Source organism: Salvia splendens, chromosome 17 (assembly GCF_004379255.2).
Source record: "Salvia splendens isolate huo1 chromosome 17, SspV2, whole genome shotgun sequence".
NCBI classification, from domain to species: Eukaryota; Viridiplantae; Streptophyta; class Magnoliopsida; order Lamiales; family Lamiaceae; genus Salvia; species Salvia splendens.
This window is the reverse complement of record NC_056048.1, coordinates 20,585,290-20,607,703: the sequence shown is the minus strand read 5'-3', so window position 1 is coordinate 20,607,703 and position 22,414 is coordinate 20,585,290. Positions and strand designations below refer to the sequence as shown.

At 41.0% G+C, this 22,414-nt stretch overlaps 1 protein-coding gene across 1 annotated transcript; it reads right to left on the bottom strand.

Moving 5' to 3' along the window:
* Nucleotides 1–20,411: 20,411 nt before the first annotated feature.
* On the bottom strand, nucleotides 20,412–22,186 carry LOC121773424. The gene is made up of 3 exons (XM_042170283.1): nucleotides 21,475–22,186; nucleotides 21,186–21,378; nucleotides 20,412–21,073 (listed from the first exon to the last, which is right to left on the bottom strand). The coding sequence occupies exons 1-3, from the start codon at nucleotides 21,811–21,813 to the stop codon at nucleotides 20,565–20,567; spliced, it is 1,041 nt and encodes a 346-aa protein (XP_042026217.1). The 5' UTR covers nucleotides 21,814–22,186; the 3' UTR covers nucleotides 20,412–20,564.
* Between the last annotated feature and the right edge of the window lie 228 nt (nucleotides 22,187–22,414).

The window sequence follows — 22,414 nt, the reverse complement described above, 5'->3', positions numbered from 1 at the left end:
CTCTGTTCGCATTTAAGCATTTTGGAAAGTTTAGGAATAGAATAACCAAAATAAACACAAAAATGAACAAGTTAGGGAGGGGCTATAATATGACACAAATTTCGTAACCTGTAACATAATCTTCCAAACACTGGAACATTGTTTCAAGACAGTGATGATTCTGACCCGTTGCAAGTTCATTCTCACCCATAAAACAAAAGTTCCTAATTATATTTGAAGCAGCTACAGTGCACTGCTACTTTTCCGCCCGGCCTTCATCATCGTGGTTAATTTGTGTAAGCTCAATTAACACAAACAAATATATAATCATGCAGAGATCATAACATACAACTTGAAGTATAGCATCACGCAATCCAGGAATGAAAGCAAAGTGAGAGCATTCAATGTCCATGCCTGATACGATCATGGAAGCAGTGCATCAAAGGTCTTGTGAACTCCTTTGAGTAGTGGAACCATTAGTTGAATCTAGCATGTTGAAGATTGCTTAGAGTGTTTTCTACATCAATGGATTTAGCTAATATCAAATTCAAATTTCTTCATCTCTTATCTCTCATCAAATCCTTTTGGGTCTAGTTTTTGTGTTTTTTGTGTTTCAATTGAGAATCAAACATCATCAAAGGGTATAAATCTTAGGTTAATGGATCATAATCAATATGGATCCTTATCATTTGGTATCTAGAGCCTAGTACCCACTAGGTGTTTGATCTATTGTGTCTTTGAGTTTTTTGTTCTTTTCTTTAGCCTTTGTGTGTTTCTTTGTTGTTGGCATATATGTGAATGATGAGCAGAGGGATCTTGCCTATATGTGAATGATGATCAGAGAGATCTATTGTTGTTGGATTGAGCTGAATTTTGTCATGAAGAACCTTTGATGTGTTAGCTAATTACCCACAAAATTTCATCCAAAAACACCCACGTTTGCCTATAGTTCTGATCAATTAAATACATATACCCTGTTTTTGTATAACTGGGGAAAAGGGCAAAATCATACACTATTACAAAATCTGAATGTTGGGGCTTGCTTTACCCTTGAAATACACTTGATATTGAGTCTCCCCACAAAATTTCATCCACTTTGGGGTTGGGTAGCTATATATAAAAAATTTCCCAAAATCAGTCCATGCTTATTACATTTTCAGCTCATATATAAGGCTTGTGTGTGTTGCTCTAAGTCTTGAACCTTGTCTTCAACTTGCTATACATGAGTTTAAATGTCTTCATTACTTGCTTCACAAATTTGAGAGGTATACCTTGATTGACCATACACAAGTGCCTATAGTTTAGGAATTGGTTTGCGAGAGTGAGTGAAACCACTTCTCACTATACTCTAAACCTTCTTCCGAGTGCTATTGGGGAGTGACTTTTGGGGGGTTGGGACATCTTGGTTAAGGCCACCTTCTTATATCCTATTTTTCTTTATTTTTGACTAACTACACTTGGGCTAGTCCTTAGTGTTTGTCTTATTTGCATGGGTTTACCTTATGCCTCCTTGCACCCGGTCCAACACAATGGCGGGGACGAGTGCGGAAGAGGAAGATGTTGGCATGAGTAACCCCAAGCTCGAGGGAGACTTTTTGAGCATAATGGCTAGGATGATGGAGGATTTCAAACAAGAGTTCAAGCAAGAAGTGAGGGGTTCCGAAGCTCGCACCCAAGCCATTCAAAATACTTTGTTCAAAGAGATCCAAGCCTTGAAGGAAGAAAGGAAGTCGATGCCTCCCACTCCTAGGGGCAATGTTGCGCCCAACGAGGTCCTGGAGGAAATTGTTGAGGAGGAGGTGTATGGGGAATTGCAAAGGGGGCATGTCAGGAACCGAGTTCATAACATGAAGAATGGGCGCTCTGGGGGAGGAAATGGAGCCCATGACCATTTTAGAGGTGACTATGAATCAAGGTATCATGGAGATGGACTTTTTTTGATGAATCAATGAATGGAATATAACGACATAAAGTAAAGTACAAGCAGGACACGGGCATACCCGAGGGATACATGCCTAAAAGCCGAAGCTATGTAGGCCGGTGGGGGGGGGAGGGGAGTAACCTCTAAGGCAATGGCACCCTTAGGGTCCGGTAAAGTAATCCAAAAAACATACAAAGATAATACATGAGTAAGGTCGAACATAGAAGTTTCCCATCAGTAGAAGTCTACACGGTAGGGTCCTCACGAATTGCTCCGGTAATTCCTTCCGTCGGTGTGTGCTTGTACTCGTTGCTACCGTCCACGTTACCCCAATGGAGGTAGGGGTAGGGCCTCGTTAAAACCTCATAGAGATAAAACCTAGTGGGAAAAAATCCCTAAGAGGAAAAAGAGTACCCCCGTGGCCGAGAGCAACGCTAGACTCCCAAGTGCTCGGTCACATGATCATGCGAATAAAGGGAGTATAAGACTGCATATGTTACCTTCTTCACTTCAAACACCAGGTGCTTGGGTTCAAAAGCTAATCCGTCGAATATGAAGGCATTCGTGCCTCGCCAAAGTAGGCTGACCATTGCAATGAGGGCTAGTCTTCTAGCCTTGCGCATAACTGCCGCGCCGCTTATTTCCTTGAGCATCCACTTGATGGCGCTCGGGATAGTAGTGAGGTTCATCCTCAGTCCCAGCCATGATTTGATCTCCTTCCAAACTGTCAAAGTCTTGTGGCATTTGAAGAAAAGGTGGTCCACGGACTCCATATGCGGCATGCACAGGGGGAATGTTCTTGTAGCCCAGTCTGTCCCTCGTTGGAAGTCGTCCTCTGAGAGCTTTCCAAGTAGTGAAGGAGTACTTTGGCGGGACAAAGTCCTTCCACACGAAACGGTGCCATAGTCGTCTTTCACCTTTCGGCCTGAACCACTCGTACGCCTCGACTGCTCCCTTGCTCCTGTACCACTGTCCCAACATCTTCTCCACTTCTCTTCTCGGCCGGTTGGTCAGTAACTCGTCTCGGATTTCGAGCAGCCTCTTGAAGAGTGGCGAGTCCCGCGATCTTGCCGTCCATTCCCAAAGCGTCCGATTCTTGAGAAACTCACTATGGATCCATTTGATCCACAGTGAATCCTTCTTCATGTGAATGTTCCACAAGTTCCATGCAAGTAGAGCCTTGTTCCACGCCCCAACGTCCCGAAAGCCGAGTCCCCCTTCATCCTTCGGTAGGCAGAGATCCTTCCAAGACAGGGGGTATTTCGTACCCCAAAGAAACTCACGACTGATAGAGATGATCCGGTACCTCACATTCGCTGGCAGGGGGAAGACTTGTAGCCAGTAGCACTCGACTCCCTGCAAAACAGAGCGCACAAGTTCAGATTTATCGGCATATGAATGGTTCTTACCTGTCCATTTTTTGGTGAGGGAAGCGATCTTGTCGATCTACGGCGAGTAGTGCATGATGTTGAGCTTGCTCGACGCGAGGGGTACTCCCAAGTACTTCACCGGCAGGGAACCCAACGGGAAGCCAAAAATGCTCTTGATCTCTTCCAAGTCCCGTGTTGGCAGCTTGCCACCTGAAAAAATGTTAGACTTGTCCTTGTTGATCTCCAAGCCCGAGCATCCCGAGAAATCCACCATAGCATCCGCTAAGATCTCCATGGACAAATAGTCGCCCCTACTAAAAAGCATAAGGTCATCTGCGAAGGCCAAGTGAGTAATCTTTTCTCTCGCACATTTTGCATGTAAATTAAAGTTAGAGTTCGTCGTTCGGGCTGCAAGCAAACAAGATAAATATTCCATGCAAAAGATAAACATAGTAGGAGACATAGGATCTCCCTGTCGAAGTCCCCTTTTGCCGGGGAAGAATCCATGCGGGCTCTCGTTGATCGCGATCGAAAACCTAGGCATCGTGACACACTGCATCACCCAATAGACGAACTTCGGGTGGAACTTTAGCCCATGTAGGATGGCTCTGAGGAAGTCCCAGTCCACAGTGTCATACGCCTTACGGAGATCGATCTTGACCGTACACTTAGGAGCATTCTTCTTGTCCGCATACCCTCGCATGAGCTCTTGAGCGAGGTGGATGTTGTCCATGATGTGTCTCCCTGGTATGAACGCCGACTGTGCCTTGTCCACGAGCTTGTTCAGTAATGGAGCCATCCTCCTCGAAAGGATCATCGTGATGATCTTGTAGAAGACGTTGCAGCAGGAGATAGGCCTGTAGTCGCCCACTGTTGGGTTGATTGAAGTCTTTGGAATCAGAGAGATCACCGTAGTGTTGAATTTCTTCAACAATTGGCCCGTCTTAAAGAATTCCTTGACTGCATCGGCCACATCTTTGCCGACTCTCTCCCATTGCTTCTTGAAGAAGGCCGAGGAGTAGCCATCGGGGCCCGGTGCCTTGTCGTTCTCGATGTCAAACAAGGCTTCTTTAATCTCCTCGACCGTGATGGCTCGCACCATGTCCCTACTGTCTTCCTCACTCACAAGGGGGCCTTGCCTAATGATGGCCACCTTGATGGGATCCGACTCCTTCTTGGTTCCCAAGAGTGTCGAGTAAAATTCCACGAACTCACTAATGATCTCATCTTGGTCCTTCATGATGGTACCGTCTCTCCTGTAGAGGAATGCAATATAATTGCGTGAGTTGTTCCTATTAACAAGAGAATGGAAGAACGAAGTACTGTGATCACTAAAGAGTAAATGCTTTAATTTAGCTTTTTGCTTATAATACTCCCTTTCAGAATTCTCAAGGTAGGCAGTCTTCTTCTTCTGATTGGTGATCTGGACCCGAAGGGCAAGGTCTGATGTGTCCCTGTCCGCCTGTTTCTGCAGCGTCTTAAGCTTTACCCCGGCCTCCTTGGCCCTCTTTGAGAGCTCACTAAACTCCTTGAAGTTGAACTCCTTGAGATGCTTCTTGAATTCTTTCCCTCGTTTGGCGAGCACAAATTGAGCCTTCCCTCGGATGTGGGAGGCCCAATTATCCTCCACTAGCTTATTGAAGCCTGCATGCTTGAGCCAAAAATTAAAGAATTTAAAAGGCTTTGTGTAGCACCCCGAAAATTGCGACTTTTGTTTTCTTTAATGTGGTTGTCGATTTGGAATTTATTCATGGAATTTAATTTCTATGTGTTTGAGTTAACGATGTGAGTTTTAATTGTTGTGAGTTATGTGGAATAATGTACTATATTTTCCAATGTGGGAAATTAATTAAATGAGATCATGCATTTTGTTCTAGCCATTTTATTTGGAATTTTCGGCCCCTTCAAATTATTGGAATTAATATTTTCTTTTTTTGGATTTAATTAATTGTTTTGGGATATTTATCCAAATTAAATCCAAACCAAATTATCCCTAATTTATTCTACATGATTTTCGACCCTTAGCCTATTCCTGGGAGATTTTCGAAAATCCCCTATTAATTAGGAGGATGAATTATTTTTATAGATTAAATTGATACCTTGTTTAATTTCCTTCTTGAATTTAAAATCCAATTAAATCTAACCATATTTAATCAAATCCCTCAATATCCTATTTTAATTAGGATTTGACTCTTTCCTTCTTTAAGACCTATAATTTTTGCCCCATATACCTATAAATTTCCTTGGGGAATTAATTTATTTTTTACCTATTTTGTGGGAGTCATTTTCTACAAAAAAATTACCAAATTTAAATCATATTCCTATTTTATTGGAGGATTTAAATAATTTCCTTGCTACTCCTTAAAGTACACGCCCCCTTTTCTACACGCCTATTTTCTTTTAAATTGTGGGATTTATTCATTGACCTCTATTTTATTCCTCCACAATTATAATTATTTTATTTAAGTGTGGGATTAATCCTAGAATATAAAAAGGGAGGAACCCTAACCCTAGCCCCCATTCACACGTTTTTCCTCCATCTCCCTCTCTCCCACACGCCTCCCTCTCTCTCTTCATCCTCTCCACAAATCCTTCACCAATTCCTTGTTCTTGCATCATTTTGGAGTTGGAAACTCAAGATTCATCGAAGAATCGCATCATTTGTCATTCCTACCGATTGTTTTTGTAAGAGAAAGGTATACTTGAATCATCTTTCTCATTCTTACCATTGAATCCATGTGTCTTGATCCCCTCATGCATATAGTGAGTGTAGAAATCGTAGACCTAAAAATTAATTGGTTGGGAAGGATGTTTGCATGAGAAAGTATGTGTATGTGCGTGTATGTATGTGTGTGTGTGAGTTTATGGATGATTCATTGGTGAATGCTATGTGTAAATATGAGGTCATGGTTGTGAGGTCATTTTTGAAGCATGAATATGTGTTGAAAGTATGAATAGGTATGTGTGGATGAATGATAGACAAACCCTAGTTTGTAAATATTGAGCATGAAAACTGTGGTGTTCGGACAGTAGGTTCCGACGGGTGTTTGACCGACCAAACGATCTTATTTTGACACGAATTTTTAACTGGATGAAGTTTTAGATGTCTTTTGTGTTGTGTCAACATTTCAGCTTCTTTTGATTAAAGATGAATTTTTAACGAATTTTTCAATTGAACTGCGCAGTCCTGCCAGAATTGTATGTTCTGCCCAGTGAGTTTTGTTTTTGTTTTGACCGATCAAAAGACATGATTTTGGTGTGAAATTCTAACTGGATAAACCTTGATGTGTCTACTGTGTGGTGACCAAAGTTTAGGGTCATATGAGGTCGGATGGATATTTAATGATTTTTACAAAAAGACTGCGTTGTTCTGCCAGATTATGATTTTGTTGAAATGAACTTTGTTGACAAGTTTGAGTGAATTACAAGATACATATGTGAATAAGGAACGTATCCTATGATGTGGTTATGTGTTGCACGTTGAGGTGTGCTTGAGTGTTCGTTTCGTTTAAATTGATGAACGATGGGATGAGAAATATAAGAAAACGATGGAAGGAACGATAGGGCATGCATGACAAATGTATTGATGGAAAGAATGATTGTGTTATGGTGTTGACAAAGATTGTGGTGCGTACGTGGGTACAAAGAGCAAGGGTTGAAATAAAGTTGTGAATTGTGTATAAGTAAGCGAGGTGGGCTTTCTTTTACTAAACTCCTTTTACTTTTTTCAAAATTGTGATATTGGAGTTATAAGGGTGGTTTAAAGTGTTATTTCATGCCATGTTTGTTTTGATGTTGAGATTGTTGCCTAATGCCTAGTTCGTTTGAGCTTGCTCTGTTAGGCTATAGGGCTATGTGTGAAACGAATTCGGGTCTGAGTAGGGCCGCAAACCCTATCAGGCTGTGTACACTGGTGGGATCGGGAGCCGTCCTTTCTAGTCGGCCGGTCTCGTGGGCGAATAGTGTGGCCACACTTTCGTCGCACTGTGGAAAGATGATGTGATTGTTGGATTGTTGAGAAAGTGGGGAGATTGATTGTCTGGCCAGACTGTGAAACTGTTTTTGTGATACTCGATGATATTTCTTATTTAAATGTAAAACTCGAGTTCACGGTGGTATGGATGACATAACTGTTATAAAATATTTTCGGCTTGAGCCCACTGAGTATACCAAGTACTCAGCCCTGCATATGTTTTCCTTATGTGCAGGTTGAGTGGGATGTTGCGGCGAATATTGAGTCGAGCTTTAGGAATTCCCGGATGCTTCGCGTCTTCATACATGGGCGTCATCCTATGACTCTCCTTTGATACTTGTTTTCCGCTGCCTTATTTGAAACTATTTTTTTTTCAGTCTTCCGCATTACTCTATACAGTTTTATGCCACTAAGTACTTTGAGACATTTATCCGCTGCTTAACCATTTTGTAGACTAAAACACTTTCTCTTGAAGTTAATTGAGTTTTCTTATTAAATGTTGTTCTTTATCGTTTCCCTATAGTCACGAGTTCCCCGTCTTTACTATCCTTAGTAAGGGCGGTCGTGACACTTTGGGTACGAGATAATGTTACCAAAGAGGGTAGTGATGGCCGGTGAGTGGTCCGTGTACGGTCCCGATGGCAAAAATTCCATAATAGCCAAGTATCCTTTGGTGTACCAAATGTCGTTGGTCATGGCCCTATCGATCTTGCTCGAAATAGCATGTCCAAGTGTACTTGCATCCCGTAGACATGATATCTTCCAACCCGAGCAAAGCACACGTGTCCACCATGTTCTTTATCTCATATTCGGTTAGGACAGAGTCATCTACTCTCTCATCCTTGGTAAACACGTTGTTGAAGTCACCGCTAACAAATGTCGGCTCGTCCTGCATCACATGCTCAACTAACGAGTCCCATAGAGGGCGTCTATCCGGTATAGTGTGCAATCCATAAACCAAAACAAAATGAAACGAATTATTGGAAGTCAAGCACCTGATTTTGGTGTAGATGGCTTGTTCTTCCACTCTGATCGGCTCGAGTTCCACTTTTCTTGGATTCCAGATTAGAAACATTCGGCTATTTTCGATCAACTCGAAGTTGTCCACGGCTTTCCATTCCCTGAAGTTATTCTTAAGGAAGAAAGTGTAGTTCTCCTTCTTGAACTTAGTTTCAAAAAGACCCATGACGTCGATCTTATGCGTTCTCACAAAATCGACAATTGCAGCTTGGGCGGGGAGTTGCTGCAGTCCCCTTATGTTCCATGTGGCGACGATCATTAGGACACCCCGGGATCAGCTTCAAATCCATCATTCCAATGGGGGTGACATCTCACTTCCTTGATCGGGATCGAGACTTGGATTTACGTGTGCTGCCGGGTTCCCCAACCTTCTCGTACCGGCTCTGTCGGGTGTCGGGACGGCTTTGTCGGGTGCCGGTATCGGTGGGATGGTCTCGTTCGTCGGTCGTTGCCTTCGCTATGCAATCGGTCTTGGCCTCTGACACCAATGCATCCTCGGTAACTTCGTCCGTCGGTGGCTGGGCATCCGAGACACCTTTAGGGTGTTTCTTTTGTTTCTTCTTATTCCCAGCCCCCACTTTGCCGGTAGTAGTGTTCTGATCAAGTTGCTCCGTCGGGGCCTCCACTTCCATGACCTCGTTTACTGCTACATTACCAATGCCAGTGTCGTCCTTAGGGTCATGACCTAAACCTTTGCATCCGCTCTCAATCGGTATTGCCCCTTCAACATTGTTTCCATTCTGGGCTGTCTCCCGTTGGATCCTCGGGTCACGGCTACGGCTTCGGTGCCGTCTGTCCGCATTGACGAATGGGGTCGGCTGGTCCAGCGGTGCATTCCCCAGTAAGGCTGCCAAGATGGGTGGCAGAACGGCTGCGAGGATGTCATTCGCAAGGCTGTGATGGGCAGCCGTCGAATCCTTCTCAGTCACAATCAGGTTGGCGCTGGTCCCCTCGGCTAAGGGTGCGAATTTATTTGGGGATCCTAAGATCTTAGCGATAGAGGGATTTCCCCTCCAATCGTCCAGCGTCTTGTCTCTGGGCCACGTTGACTTCATATTTATCGGGTAAACTGTACCCGTTGGCTTCCATTGCTGTTGTGTACGCGGTCTGGACCTGGACCGCTCCCGGCCTCCTGTACTGGCTGCCTGCCCCGTGATCTGGTCTCGGTGGTCCGGGCCCTTCTTCCCCAGCTGCTGAGCAGGGTGCTGCGGCCTGTTCGGTTATTGCCGTGGGTACCGTGGGACGTTGCCCTCCCCTCCTCGGCTCCTCGGACGTTGAAAGGTTTTGAATCTCTGCGCCTGGTCCCCTGCCTCATGTCTGCCCCGACATTCATCCAAAAAATGTCCGTAAGTTTTGCATGCTTTGCAGAATTTCGGGATGAACTCGTACTCAATTTTCTACTCCACATAATCCCCGCTTGGAAGCCGAATCGTAAGGGACTCCTTCGGTCGTTTTGCTGTATCGATGATTACTTGGATGCGAGGGCCATTCAAAGTCTCGCGCCTCAAGGTGCTGAAATCGGTAGAGAGCGGGGTCCCAATGCATGAGGCGATCTTGCTCACCGCCGTAAGATTCCAAAGTTCCAGGGGCAAGTTCACCAGCCTTAGCCAGATTGGGACCATGACTTCAGGTTCCATATCTGGATCAAACTTCTTCGGCAAAGATTGAAGCACTAAGGGTATCCCGAAGATGTCAAACGGACCTTGCTGGCGGATCTTTTCCATCGCTTCGTCGCTTCCAAACTGGAAGCAAAGCCACCCCTTCCGGTGGAAAGTCACTCGTGATTTACACTTCCAACGCCTCATGAGGTCGAAAATAGCCTCCTTGCCGGGGAACCGGCCAGCGAACCTGCCAATCAAACACGAGCCCCATCCGCGAGGGACGGGGGTGATATCAGGTTCGTCGAGAATGAGGAGGTCAGAATTTAACATTTCATAATTGATAAAAGATAGATCCTCTTTTTGGAATCTAGGGTCCACGTCGAATTGTGCGGCCCTCTTGAGCCATGCGTGAAATGCCGGGAGTACTTCAACGGATCGCTCGTCACCTGCTGATGTCTCCCCCTCCTGGTAATGCGCTTCGTCGGGAGCGTTCAGTGGCTCGGCAGGTGTCTTTGGTACGCAGTCTGCTTCATCGAGGTCGCTGATGTCGTCTGTCCCGCCTTTGTTCGTATGGAGGTTGTCGGCGTATTGTTGTCTCATAGCCTCTTTAATCACTTCATCATTCTCCTTCTTCTTGTTCTTCTTTGAGACAACCGAGCTCCAGCTCTTGCCCTGCGATGCCATAGAAGGAGTGAAGGAAACCAAGGTAAAAACGATAAAAGATCGGGAGCTCCCTGACTAGCAGAGAAATGGCTAAGTATAGAACGTCGGGTCTCGGAGCTCAGGCGTTGCGAGCCTGGCCGCAGGGGTCGGCTGAGAGTGACTAAGTGATGGTCGTCGGGTCGCGGAGGGCCGACGTTACAAGCCTGGCCGAAGGGGGTCGGCCGAGGGTGGAAGCTTGCATGGTACCAAAATGTCGGTAAGATGAATGCGTGGCGTGGCCGAGACAAGGTTGACGTGGCGAGTGAAACACGTCCGACGCGGCTGATGACACAAGCTAATGTGGCAGTCTGATGTGGCTGTTGAGTCACGTCCAACGTGGAGGGTGAGTCAGGCTGATGTGGCTGTTGAGTCACGTCCTACGTGGAGGGTGGGTCACGACGATGTGGCTGCTGAGTCACGACCTACGTGGATGATGAGTCACGGTTAAGGTGGATGCTGAGTAAGCTTCGACGTGGATGATGATTCCCCTCCAACGTGGCTGCTGAGTGGGACTAAGCGTGAGTAGGAATCATGTGTGCCTTCAATTCCAATGCACCAGCCGCCTAGAGAAGACTTTGCAGCTTCCAATGCCTCAACACCCAATACAATCCTCACCTGATTCCAAGCCTCCTCGATAACCCCACTTGCAGATTCCTAAGTCTCCAAATCTTAGAATAACGGCTAGATCGAATTCCAAGGACCAGCCGCCTAAGATAATTATGGTTGCAATTTCAAGGCTTCAGCCGCCCAAGTAAACCTTTTTCATTTTCCGAAGGTAGCAGCCGCCTAATTCAAAATCCAAAGTGTCAGCCAACCAAGTGATGCCACTTCCAATTTCCAATGGTGTAACCGCCAAATTTGAATTTCAAATTCAAATTGGTTGAAAGCTGAAGGGTCACAGGAAGAAGGCGCCTGAGAAGATGACTGAGCAATGGCCATCACCGGCGAGAGTGGGAAAGTTCGCCGGAAATTGCTTTTCCTGCGTTATACCCTCTTAACACACTGCAAACAACTTTGCTAATCCCAGAGACGGATTACACTGGGTTAATTTCAAGCAACACAACCGAATCACGTTGAAACAGAGGTAGTTACGTAAGGATCAGAATAAACAACAGCCGATTACTTCTAAATTTATTAAAAGACTGCCCAGAATCGATCAGATTATTCAGAATTAATACACACTCACGTAAGCTTAATTTCAATGGCAGCAGTAAACCAATGGAACAGTAAACTTCACACAAGGAACATTAATCCTTACTAGATTAACACACACTAATTGACAATATTCACGGTAACAAGTAGTGGTGTAACTCCAGATTAATACACTTCAGTTTAAGATTAAGAACATGGAGCTTATCGTATGTTTGACTGACAACCGAGCAGCCCTCCCCGGAGGGAATCGATGGTTTTAGCTGGTCACCGCCGCTTGACGCGAAGGAGGGGGCGTTGCCCCACCGCCTTTTCGCCGGAACTCACGTACAACGAGGGAGATGGAAGAGTTTCAGTGGAGAGGAGCGGCTTTATTCTCCAGAAACTAACCCCCGGAGCTTCTGCCGGAACTTCAAATCCACACCACCATCGTAAAAATCAAATCCACCGATTGAAATGATATTCAAAGGAAAGCTTTCAAGTGGATGAAGAGATTTATCGGATTGGATTTGGGAGGTCGCCGGAAATGGGGAAAAGTTCCCGCCGAAGCTACTGCCGGCAGTTCTAACCTTCTCCACCACCGTAAAAACTGACCTCCACCAGTTGAAATGATATTCAATGGATAGCTCACGGTTAGGAGGAGTGTTTAATCGGTGTGAAATTGGGAGAATGTTGCCGGAAAAGGAGAAAATCTAGAGAGAGAGGGTGAGGCGCTAAGATTTTCTAGGGAGAAGGAGGAGAAATATCCTAGTGAGAAAAATTGTGGGGAACGAGCTCCAAAGTCTCATGGAGAGTGGCATTCTAGGAGGGTGAGAAATCATGCTAGCTTTAAGGGGTTTGAGATATCAATTGAAGAAGAAGTCTCATATAGAGCTCGATTGAGGCCTACCTACCCACATAGTGGTGTTGACAAAAACCAAATGGGTAACTCATCAAGTCGTTTGACTACATCTTCTTTCCATTTCTCACATATGCCTCTTGATGTATATGGAAATGTCTCCTCTTCGATGAGCTTAAACCAAATTAGTAGAGAAAAAGAACGAGAGAGAGAGAGAGAAAGAAAAGGCTTGAAAGTTGAAAGTGAAAGTGAGTCTAAAAAGCCAAGAGAGCGTGATAAAAGATAAGAGTGTGGGGTGCAAAAGTCAAGAGAGAGTGGTGTGGGTGAGAGAAAAGAAAAATATCAAATGAGAGAAAATCCACAAGGACAAGTGAGTAAAGGGTGCTTGTTAGATTCTAAGGCCAACCTTGGGTGGGCACCAAATGACCCTTTGTCTCTTGCCCTTGGTGAGGAAAATAAGCCCTTACCCACTAACACTTCTATGTCTTTTTGTGTTGATGAATTTGTAGGAAATTTAATTGAAGGCATTGAAGTGAAGCATCATGTTTCACATGGCTTAGAAACCTCCCTACCGCCGATGGATCAAGAGGAACAAGGGCAAGTCGTGGAATTCCTTGCCCAAGGTTTAAGTGCACTATCCTTGCCTCCTTGTGATGCTCCCTAGGATATAATTGTATTAGAGAAGTCCATTCATTTTGATAGATATGCCATTGGTAAATTGTATGATAAATGACATCGTGAGCTTGAATCTTTGAATGCTATATCTATCTTTGCATCATACATTGATCCTTTCTTGATAAATACAAGCAATGGTAGACATGACCTTTCACTTGTGGACTCTTGCATGAATGTGAAAATGTTTCTTTTGGATGCTAAGATACCTAAGCTTTCGATTGTTGTTGACTATGGGTTTCTTGAGTATGTTGTTGGGGCCAATGCGTGTGACATTTTTGAAGATTTTAGAGCTTGGTGTTTGCTATGTTTTTATGGTAAAATGGTGAGGCCCTTCAATGGGATTGGAGTGTTCTATAGCCGTTTTGTGAAGGATTTTTCCACTCGTATGTCTCTTGTAGATGGTGTTGTGATTATTGGCATAAAATTGCACTATTCCCATATTTGTGGTCTTGTTTTAAAATTGTTGGAGGACTTGTGTATGACCTATTTTGATAAATTAGGATGCTTATTATGGCTTTGCACAAGTTACATATGCATGAAGTGTGCTTATTATACATGTTGAGCATAAAGAATTGTGGATGCATTGTGCATATGCTTTTTACCACTTCTTGAAATTGTTGGAGCAATGGAATGAAATCCATTTTGATGAACTTGGTTTGTTGAGTGATACCCCTTCTTGCAAACTTGATGTGAATTGTGATGAACCTATTCTTTATTTTGAACAAGAGTTTGTCAATTTGTGGAAGGGTATCCCTTATTTGAGCAAGAATGATGTGTTAATGATTGAAACTGATTGTCTGTTGCATGAGTGTGAGAATAAGATTTTTGTGCCTTGGCCTCTCTTAATAACTTTCCATTTTGCACCATATGAGGACCTTTTCTTATGTACCTATAGCTCTAATGAGAGTCCCAAACCTTTTGTGAAGATGTTGAAGGACATGGACATAGGTCGTGTGGAAATGTTTAAGAAGAGTCAAATTGTGTGATGCTTGTGTGTTATGGCATAATACTTGTTTTCATTGCATTACAATCAAGCCGTTCAATGGAGTTGGCATGTTTTATTGTCATTTTGTCAAAGATTATGCATCACATTGTTTTGGTTTTGTTTGGGACTTCAATGTTAAAGAATTCCTAGATTTTTGTTTCCCCTTAGCATATGTATTAGTGTTGAGCTTGTTAGAGCATGTCCACCGTTTTGGTGTGGTAACTTCTATTAGAGTTGTTGTTCGTCTTAATCTTTATCACCGTACTTTGATATTTGATTTGCTCTCGTTCCATTTTATAGGTGTGAGAAATCCGGATTTGAGGGCAAATCCTTTCCAAGGAGGGGAGGATGATATGACCACGGTTGCTGGACGTCAAGAGTGTCCCTCTCAGCGTGAGCCATGGATTGATTGGGATCTAAGGATAAGAGGGAAGTCATGCCAAATACCCAATAAAGCTCGAGGGATGGCCAAGGAAGCGAGGAAGAGAGAAGGTTCGGATTTGAGGACAAATCCTTTCCAAGAAGGGGAGGATGATACGATCATGGAAGCCGTGCATCAAAGCTTGTACCTGCAGCTGTGTTCAATCAGTATTCTTCCTATTGAGATTATGTCCGAAAACTCTAAAACTGCCCCAATTGTCTTCATCTTGGAAAGAGCTTCACGTCTGTACCTTGCACACCCCAATCGGAGTCCGAATGAGGGAGATATGGACGTTTTACGGAAGCCGCGCGTGGCAGAAAAGTGCCACTCGGGCGGGTGGCTTTCGGAAGACTAATTCCACCCGGCCGGGTGGCCTCCCACCTAGGCGGGTGGCTCACGCAAAGGCTAGATTTTGAGGCATTTTCCTTGAATTTTGGTCCTAAACTATAAATATCACTTTTTCTCATTTCATTTCTTAGTTTTTGCTGAAATCATATACTTGAGAGATTTGTTCCTCTTGAAGAGGGTTTTCATCTAATTCCTAGATTTAGGTTGCTTGGTTCATCAATTCCTAGTGAAGTATGGATCAAGTAAATGTATGCTTTGAGGATTGTGGTTGCCTTGAAGATCTGGCCATGAATGCATGTTAGTTATGTTATAAGTGCATTAGCTTACTTCATTAATGACTTTGTATTCCAATTTCCACACTATCCAATGTTAACCCTTTTTGTTCATCTTAGATTCATTAGTTCTTGTTGGATCTATGATTTACCTTTGTTTGTTTTGATAAATTGAAAATCTACTTCACCAAAAATATTAGATCAAGCATCTACAATTGGGTATTTCTTGGGAAATGGATCTTACATTACATGGATCCATATCAATGCCAACACACTCTTCAATCCAATCTGCATAGCCATAACTATCCTTTTGTAATTCTGTTGTGGTTAAGTAGTTGCAGAAGACGAATATAACTAGTAAATCATAAGCAAATTAGAAAGTAAATAAAATTGTACGAAAAAGGAAATCCTCTAACCTAAATGCTAAAAAATGTAACAAGCCATTTCAAAATCACAACCTAAACAAAATAAATCCAACACGCTTAATAAGTAACAAAGGTTAAAATAACAAATTCATGATTTCACGGCATTTCTATGTAGAATCATGAAAATAGGCAGAACTTCAGAGTACAACAGAAATTAGGAGTTAGAGGAGAATTACCCGCAAAAGCGGTGTGGAGTGCAAATGGTATCGGCAGAACTTGCAGATATAGCTGTCGCAGCCGAAACATAAAGTGGCGCTTTTGCTTCCACTGCCAAAATGACGGCCTCTCTTTGCGGCGGGAGGAGCGGAGCCGCCCACCCAGCTTGCTTTGCTCTCTCTTCGACGAATTTCGATTCTGATCTATTTTGAATCATTAACTAGGGCTGGGTAAATACACCGAAAAAACTGTATATCGATCGTATCGTACCGAAAAATATCAAATTTTTGGTATACCGAAATTTTCAGTATGATACAATACCGTATCATAAGTTTTCGATACGATAACGATATGAATTTTCTTATACCGCGGTATAACGTTTTATATCGAATATACGATATATCAATACTATCGGTATACCGAAATATATCGAAAATCAATACGTATTGAATTATCGACATATACCGTTTATACCTATTATAATAATATAATTTATTTTTTTAAGATTAAAAGTTTAAAATCATAGATAGATATCCATTTAATTTCAATATTGTAACGGTACAATTAACCTAAATTTCGATATTGTAACGGTATATGTATTATCCATATCGAAATTTCGGTATACTGAAATCCAATATACCGAAACTTTTGATACGATAATGATATGAAATTCTTTCATATCAATATTTTCGATACAATAACGATAAAAAAATTTCGATACAATATACCGTATCGACCCAGCCCTATCATTATTTGGGCTTAAATTTAAGCGGGCATTTTTAGCCTTTTCAGTTTGGAAATCATATTCAAATGCTATTCATATAGAAAAAATAATAATTATCTTCACAAAAAATAATCTTAATTATAGACATTAAGAATTTTAATATAAATTTAGTAAAATAAATAAAATAGTTAAAGTGCTTCATGAAATATAATACTCAAATGCTATAGGTTAATGAGTTCATTAGATGAAATTCTGGATATTCATATTCAAATGCTATTCTTACTCGCTCCGTTCCATAAAAATAGGCCGTTCCATAAAAATAGACATTCTTCTATTTTAGTTCGTTCCATAAAAATAGTCCATTTTTATTTTGGATAACTATTTTTATTTTAATGAGGTAGACTACATTTTCACTAATAATACTATAAATTTAATTATTTATTTTACTCTTGTTATATTTTAGTATTTTATCAACTATGCATTAAAATTGGTGTTATCCCAAAAGTTGACAAAAAATAGTCTTGCTTATGGATGACTCGAATTTTAATACAAAATTGTTAAACTAAGATAAAGATAGAGGAAAAAAAATTCCACTACAAATAGATAGAACTAATTTTAGCGGACATTCCAAAATAAGTACGGCTAAAAAACATGAGGAATATTGGTCTATAAAACTATAAACTTTGGTCAAAGTTTGGCATTTCCCATGAATTTTAAAATTGGTCTAAAATATCACAAATTATGCAATTTGTTTTGACCAAACTTTATAATTTTAGGGAGCAATATCCCAAAATATAACTATTTTTTGTAGACGGACGTAATATTGCATGAAAACGTTTAACAACTGTTTTGAAAAGCAAGTTGGAAAAAGCTAAATAACTATATATTCTAACCATATCCATTGTGAGAGAGTAGCTTCATAGAGGTTGTATTATTGTCAAAACTGGCAATTGTATTATTTTGCTGTGGCCGGCCTCTAAGGGACCCATTTCACTAAATTTAAAGAGGAAAATTAGGATATATATGGACCCAAAACTTCTAGTTTGTTTTGGTCCCACCCACTTTATGCAAAGGTAATAAAAATGTTTTAAAAACCGAACCGGTAAGCAAACTGGTGAAGCAACCAGTTCAATGGTTCAATCGGTTCAATAGTTGAACCACTGGTCGAACCAGAATATTATTATAAACATATATAATTAAATATATAATATATAAAATATATATTAAACAATGAATGATAAATGTAATTAATAATTTATCACTAAAACACATTAAACATTTTGTATACTTATATATTAAACAAAGAACAGTAATATATAATGAATATTAAATTTATACTAATATTTTTCATAATAAAGTATATTTTAATATACTAAATTTTTTTTGATATTTTATGATAAAAATAAATAAAGTTCATTTTTTCAAAATATGTTTTATTTGAAGCAATAATATAACATATAGTAACAAAATGCAATTAATAATATATAAAAATATTAAACCTTATGTATAATTGATTATATATAAGTAATAATAAAATTTAGTGAATGATAAATACAGTTATATATAATGTAATTAATAATTATTTATTAAATTTGGATTATAAGTTAGTGTAAATAAAAATTTATCACGTTTAATATATAAATTTAGTTAATGTTCATGTTATATCACACAAAGTATTGTGGTGGAGTGGTAAAGGTGTTACTAATTTGACAAGAGGTCTTGGGTTCAAGCCTCCTTGACAACAAAGTTTGAAGTATATTTTGTGAAAACCGATTTCCGATTGACGGTCCAACCGGTCAGTTTATATGAACAAACCGGACCGGACTATTTACCGGTTCGCGGTTCAACAGGTCGAACCAGCCGGTCCGGTCTAGTTTTTAAAACACTGGATAATAATCCCCAACCCCACCACAATGATAGATTGTGATATTAAAAAAACCATGTTAATTACTCCACCGTCTCCATTATGTGTTATAGTTTTCTAATTACAACATCCGAAAATATGAAAACCAAGAATTTTTATTATTTTTTATTTTTTCAGATTTTTTTTTAAAAAAAAAACATTTTTTCAACGGATATAAACGACGCCTACTCGCGGGCCGGCGAGTGGGCGTCACGGCCACACAGGAGTCAGGTCGGCAACATGCTCTCGGCGGAGGGATACAGGACAAGACGGAGTGGCCGCATCGCTGGCTCGATGTTGTCTCGTCGCGCCGAGACGTGACCGAGACAACATCGAGCTGCCGCTGCGGATGCTCTGAATGAATAGAGAGAATAAAGTAATAAAGAGAAAAGTTACTATATATGGAAATGACTCAACTATGAGGGAACTTCCCGAAATAGAAAAATGACTCAACTATGAGGGAACGGAGGGGGAATTATATAGGACTACTGGCATAATCATACTTATTCGAATTCTTGATGGTAATTCGAATTTTGATCCATTTTATAACCCATAATCTAATTTGTAAAACAACCTCTGATTCATACACACTTTTCGTCCCAAAATAGTTGAATCATATTTTTTAAAGTTGTTTATAGGTTGTTGAGTAATTTTTTTTTAAGCACCAATTTTTATCTTCTCTCATACTTGCTCTTTCTTTATTCCTTCCTCTATTGTAAAACTCCATTATCTTTAATCTTTAATACTTTAATTTCTGAATTCTCATATTTAAAAAAATGCCTCAAATAAAGGAAGTACTATAAAGATTACCGTTATTTAGACTCTACACTTTGTAATTTTGTTTTGCACTGAACTCTCGTACTCAAATTGATTTTATTTAAGTTTAGTATTTTAGTGAAAAAGTTTTTTTAATACTCCTAGATACTAGTATGTCTATAAAGTAATGTGATGATGGCCAATCATGAACATACGGCAGTTGCATTATTTCAATTTAATCTTTGCTTTAGAAATTATGTTTGTATTTTACTGCTCCAATGCATACGCAACACGTGTAACATCCATTTAACCTGTTTTTATTTAACTGCAGGTTTTACAGCACACTCCATTTTGTCTGGTCAAAGTTAAAAAGCTCCAATGATAAAAACAGAGAAGTAAAAGCTAAAAAAATTAGGAAAAAATAAACATACGTATTTAATTCAACGAATTATATTCTGTGGTGCGAATAATCATTTTTCACTTTATTTTATATTTCCTTATTTTGAAAAAATGATGTGTTGTTTGATATTGACAATAAAAATAAGTAAAAGAGCATAATCTTAAATATTTGAAATCTGAAATGGGTTCGAATTTGAAATCTCTCTTTCCCTTTGAGAGAAATGAAAAAGGAAAGCTAGATGCGAACCACCAAAGAGGAAAAAGGAATATCATCACGTTATTTATATGATTTGAGGACCCTTACACCCACTCAACTAAAACATCCATCTACACTTTTTTCATACAACACGTTCTCAATAAATATTTACACAATAAATATAAGCAATGTTTCATTAGCACGAGAGAGAAATAATTTAAAATAATCCTAAATTTCATGAGCTTCATGCAGATACAAGTTGCCATTCCAATGTCCCAGATGACACAAGTCTGTCTCTCCCAACCATATCTTATGCTTTCCTCCCCACCATGTTATTCACAATTATCCACTTTTCCCAATCACTGATAGAAAGAGCATCATATATCCATTTTGTTTGCCACCTAGGAAACAATTGGATATGCATGAATCTCCAGCTAGCTCTCTCTCTCTCTCTCTCTCTCTCTTACATCTATCTTTCGAGGGATTATAAGCACAATGATTCATATTTATTCAACATTTAGATTACTTGTCCCATATTTTCTTCTCTATCCATCCCCAGTTACTTTGATCTTTTGTGAAATTGTACCTGAATATGAACTAGAGAAAATATAATATTCAGTATCTATATATGTTGGTCAAAAAATGCACATAGTTGAAAGATTATGTGCGTAGTTCAATCTTATTTCAAATACAAAGATGAGAGAAGCTTCAGGCAAATTTCTTTTTTATTCTATTTCACGTTATTTTAGTTTCAGAGTTTTTCTTTGAGGAGAGCAGCCAATCCCGTGACGACCAACTTATTTCCCCTTTCCAAACTCTTCGGCCTCAGCTCCGGCAACTGCCACCTCACCGACCGCGCAATTTCACCAGAGAAAATCACCGGCGAACTCAGGCGCAGCTCCCCCTTCGCACTATCCATAACTCGGATGACTTCGGGCTCGGGTCGGGCCTCGTCATCGGGCTTTTGAACGGCTGTGGTGCGTGTGTGAGGGCCGAGCCATTTAGACTTAACGTATTCGGCTTTGCGCCACGGCGCGATGTGCATTCCTTTCTTCTTCAGGCTATGCCTGGCTGCTTCCGATGCGATGACGATGATCTGCAGTAGCCGATCCGATTTTCCGACGAAAATCGACGGCAGACACTGCAGGATCGCCTTGTAACCGCTTGTTGATCGGGCGATCTCAAACTCCGATCGGAAATCCACGTCGATAATCAGCCTCTCGCCGCCTTCCGTTATCACATCAATGTATTCATGCTCGCCTGAGCATAATTAACCAACCGAGACCAGAATTATTCAAATTTGATGATAAGTTTTGTGAATTGTGATTTTAAATTTTTCAAATGAAACTAGAGAACAGAAATGAGAGCTAACCAGCCGGAATGGAAGAAGTTTTCTCCCATTTGGATTTGCAAACAGAGGCGTTGTATCCAAGAGCAATTAGGCCATCGGTGACGACTTTTCTCAATTCGTCATTCCTTTTACAAATTTTGTTGCTCTTTTCGACCATTCTCGAAGTGTCTGCCAGTAAATTTCTCTCTTCTACGCTCACGCAGGGAATCAAGCTCTACAATCGCAACATTATCAACGACTTAAGCATAATTAAACACAGCAAACAAATTAGGTCATCATCGGCAAATGAAAAATGGAAAAATCGCAGTACCGTGAGACCATCGCAGGGATCGGTGAAAGACGAATTCGCTGCTAACGAGTCCGAGAAGAGATCGAACTCGTCGTCGGAGCTGTCGTTGCTCTTGCCGTTGAAGCAGTTGCAGCGGTGACGGCCGCATTTCACGGCGGAGGCTGACGATTGCTTCTCGTTGTTGTCTTCGATGAAATTCTGAACCATTTTATCCAAACAAACTGAGCTCGGCTCGAATTCAACTGATGAATTCCTCAGACTACTGTTGAACGGGCGGTCGAAAAGCCGCTTCAGCCGCGACTTCAGCACCGGCGGCATGACGACGTCGTGTCGGATCGCATCGATTGGCTGGATTCTCATCGGAAAAGCTTTTCACTCGAGAACAAATTACTTCAAAACTAGACAAAAATTCCTTGCAAAAAAATTTCAAAACCTAAAAAAACAATCTGAATTCTACTACTTCTTTTGATTCAACTCCAACACAAAAGTAAAGGATAAAAATAGAATTGCGAAGCAATATTTACTTCAAAAGGGGGAAACAACTTCTGCTAGGGCTTTTCACGGAAAACGTGACGATAATGGAAGGAAACACGAACATTGTGCTTGTAGGGGGACAAATAAAAATCGTTAGCCGGAATTTGCATTATCCGGCAATGCTGATGTAGCCGGCGAAGAGATGTCACTCCTTGCGTGTTTTTATGTTTTTGGCTTCTCTGTTTTTCAATTGGATTGATTTTTTGCTATGCTATCAACTGAGGAAGTGAGCGACGATTTTATATGGCAAAGCTTAGATATATAGGTGGGGGCCATTGCGCCAAGTGGCATCTTCCAATTTGTGAATTATCCACAGGCTTGGGGATGATCACGTGCGACGAGCGTTACATCTTTTGCTTTTTAATATTTGTGGAATTATCCATAAATTTAGGACATTCACAATGTGATTCAAAAAATCACCTCCATA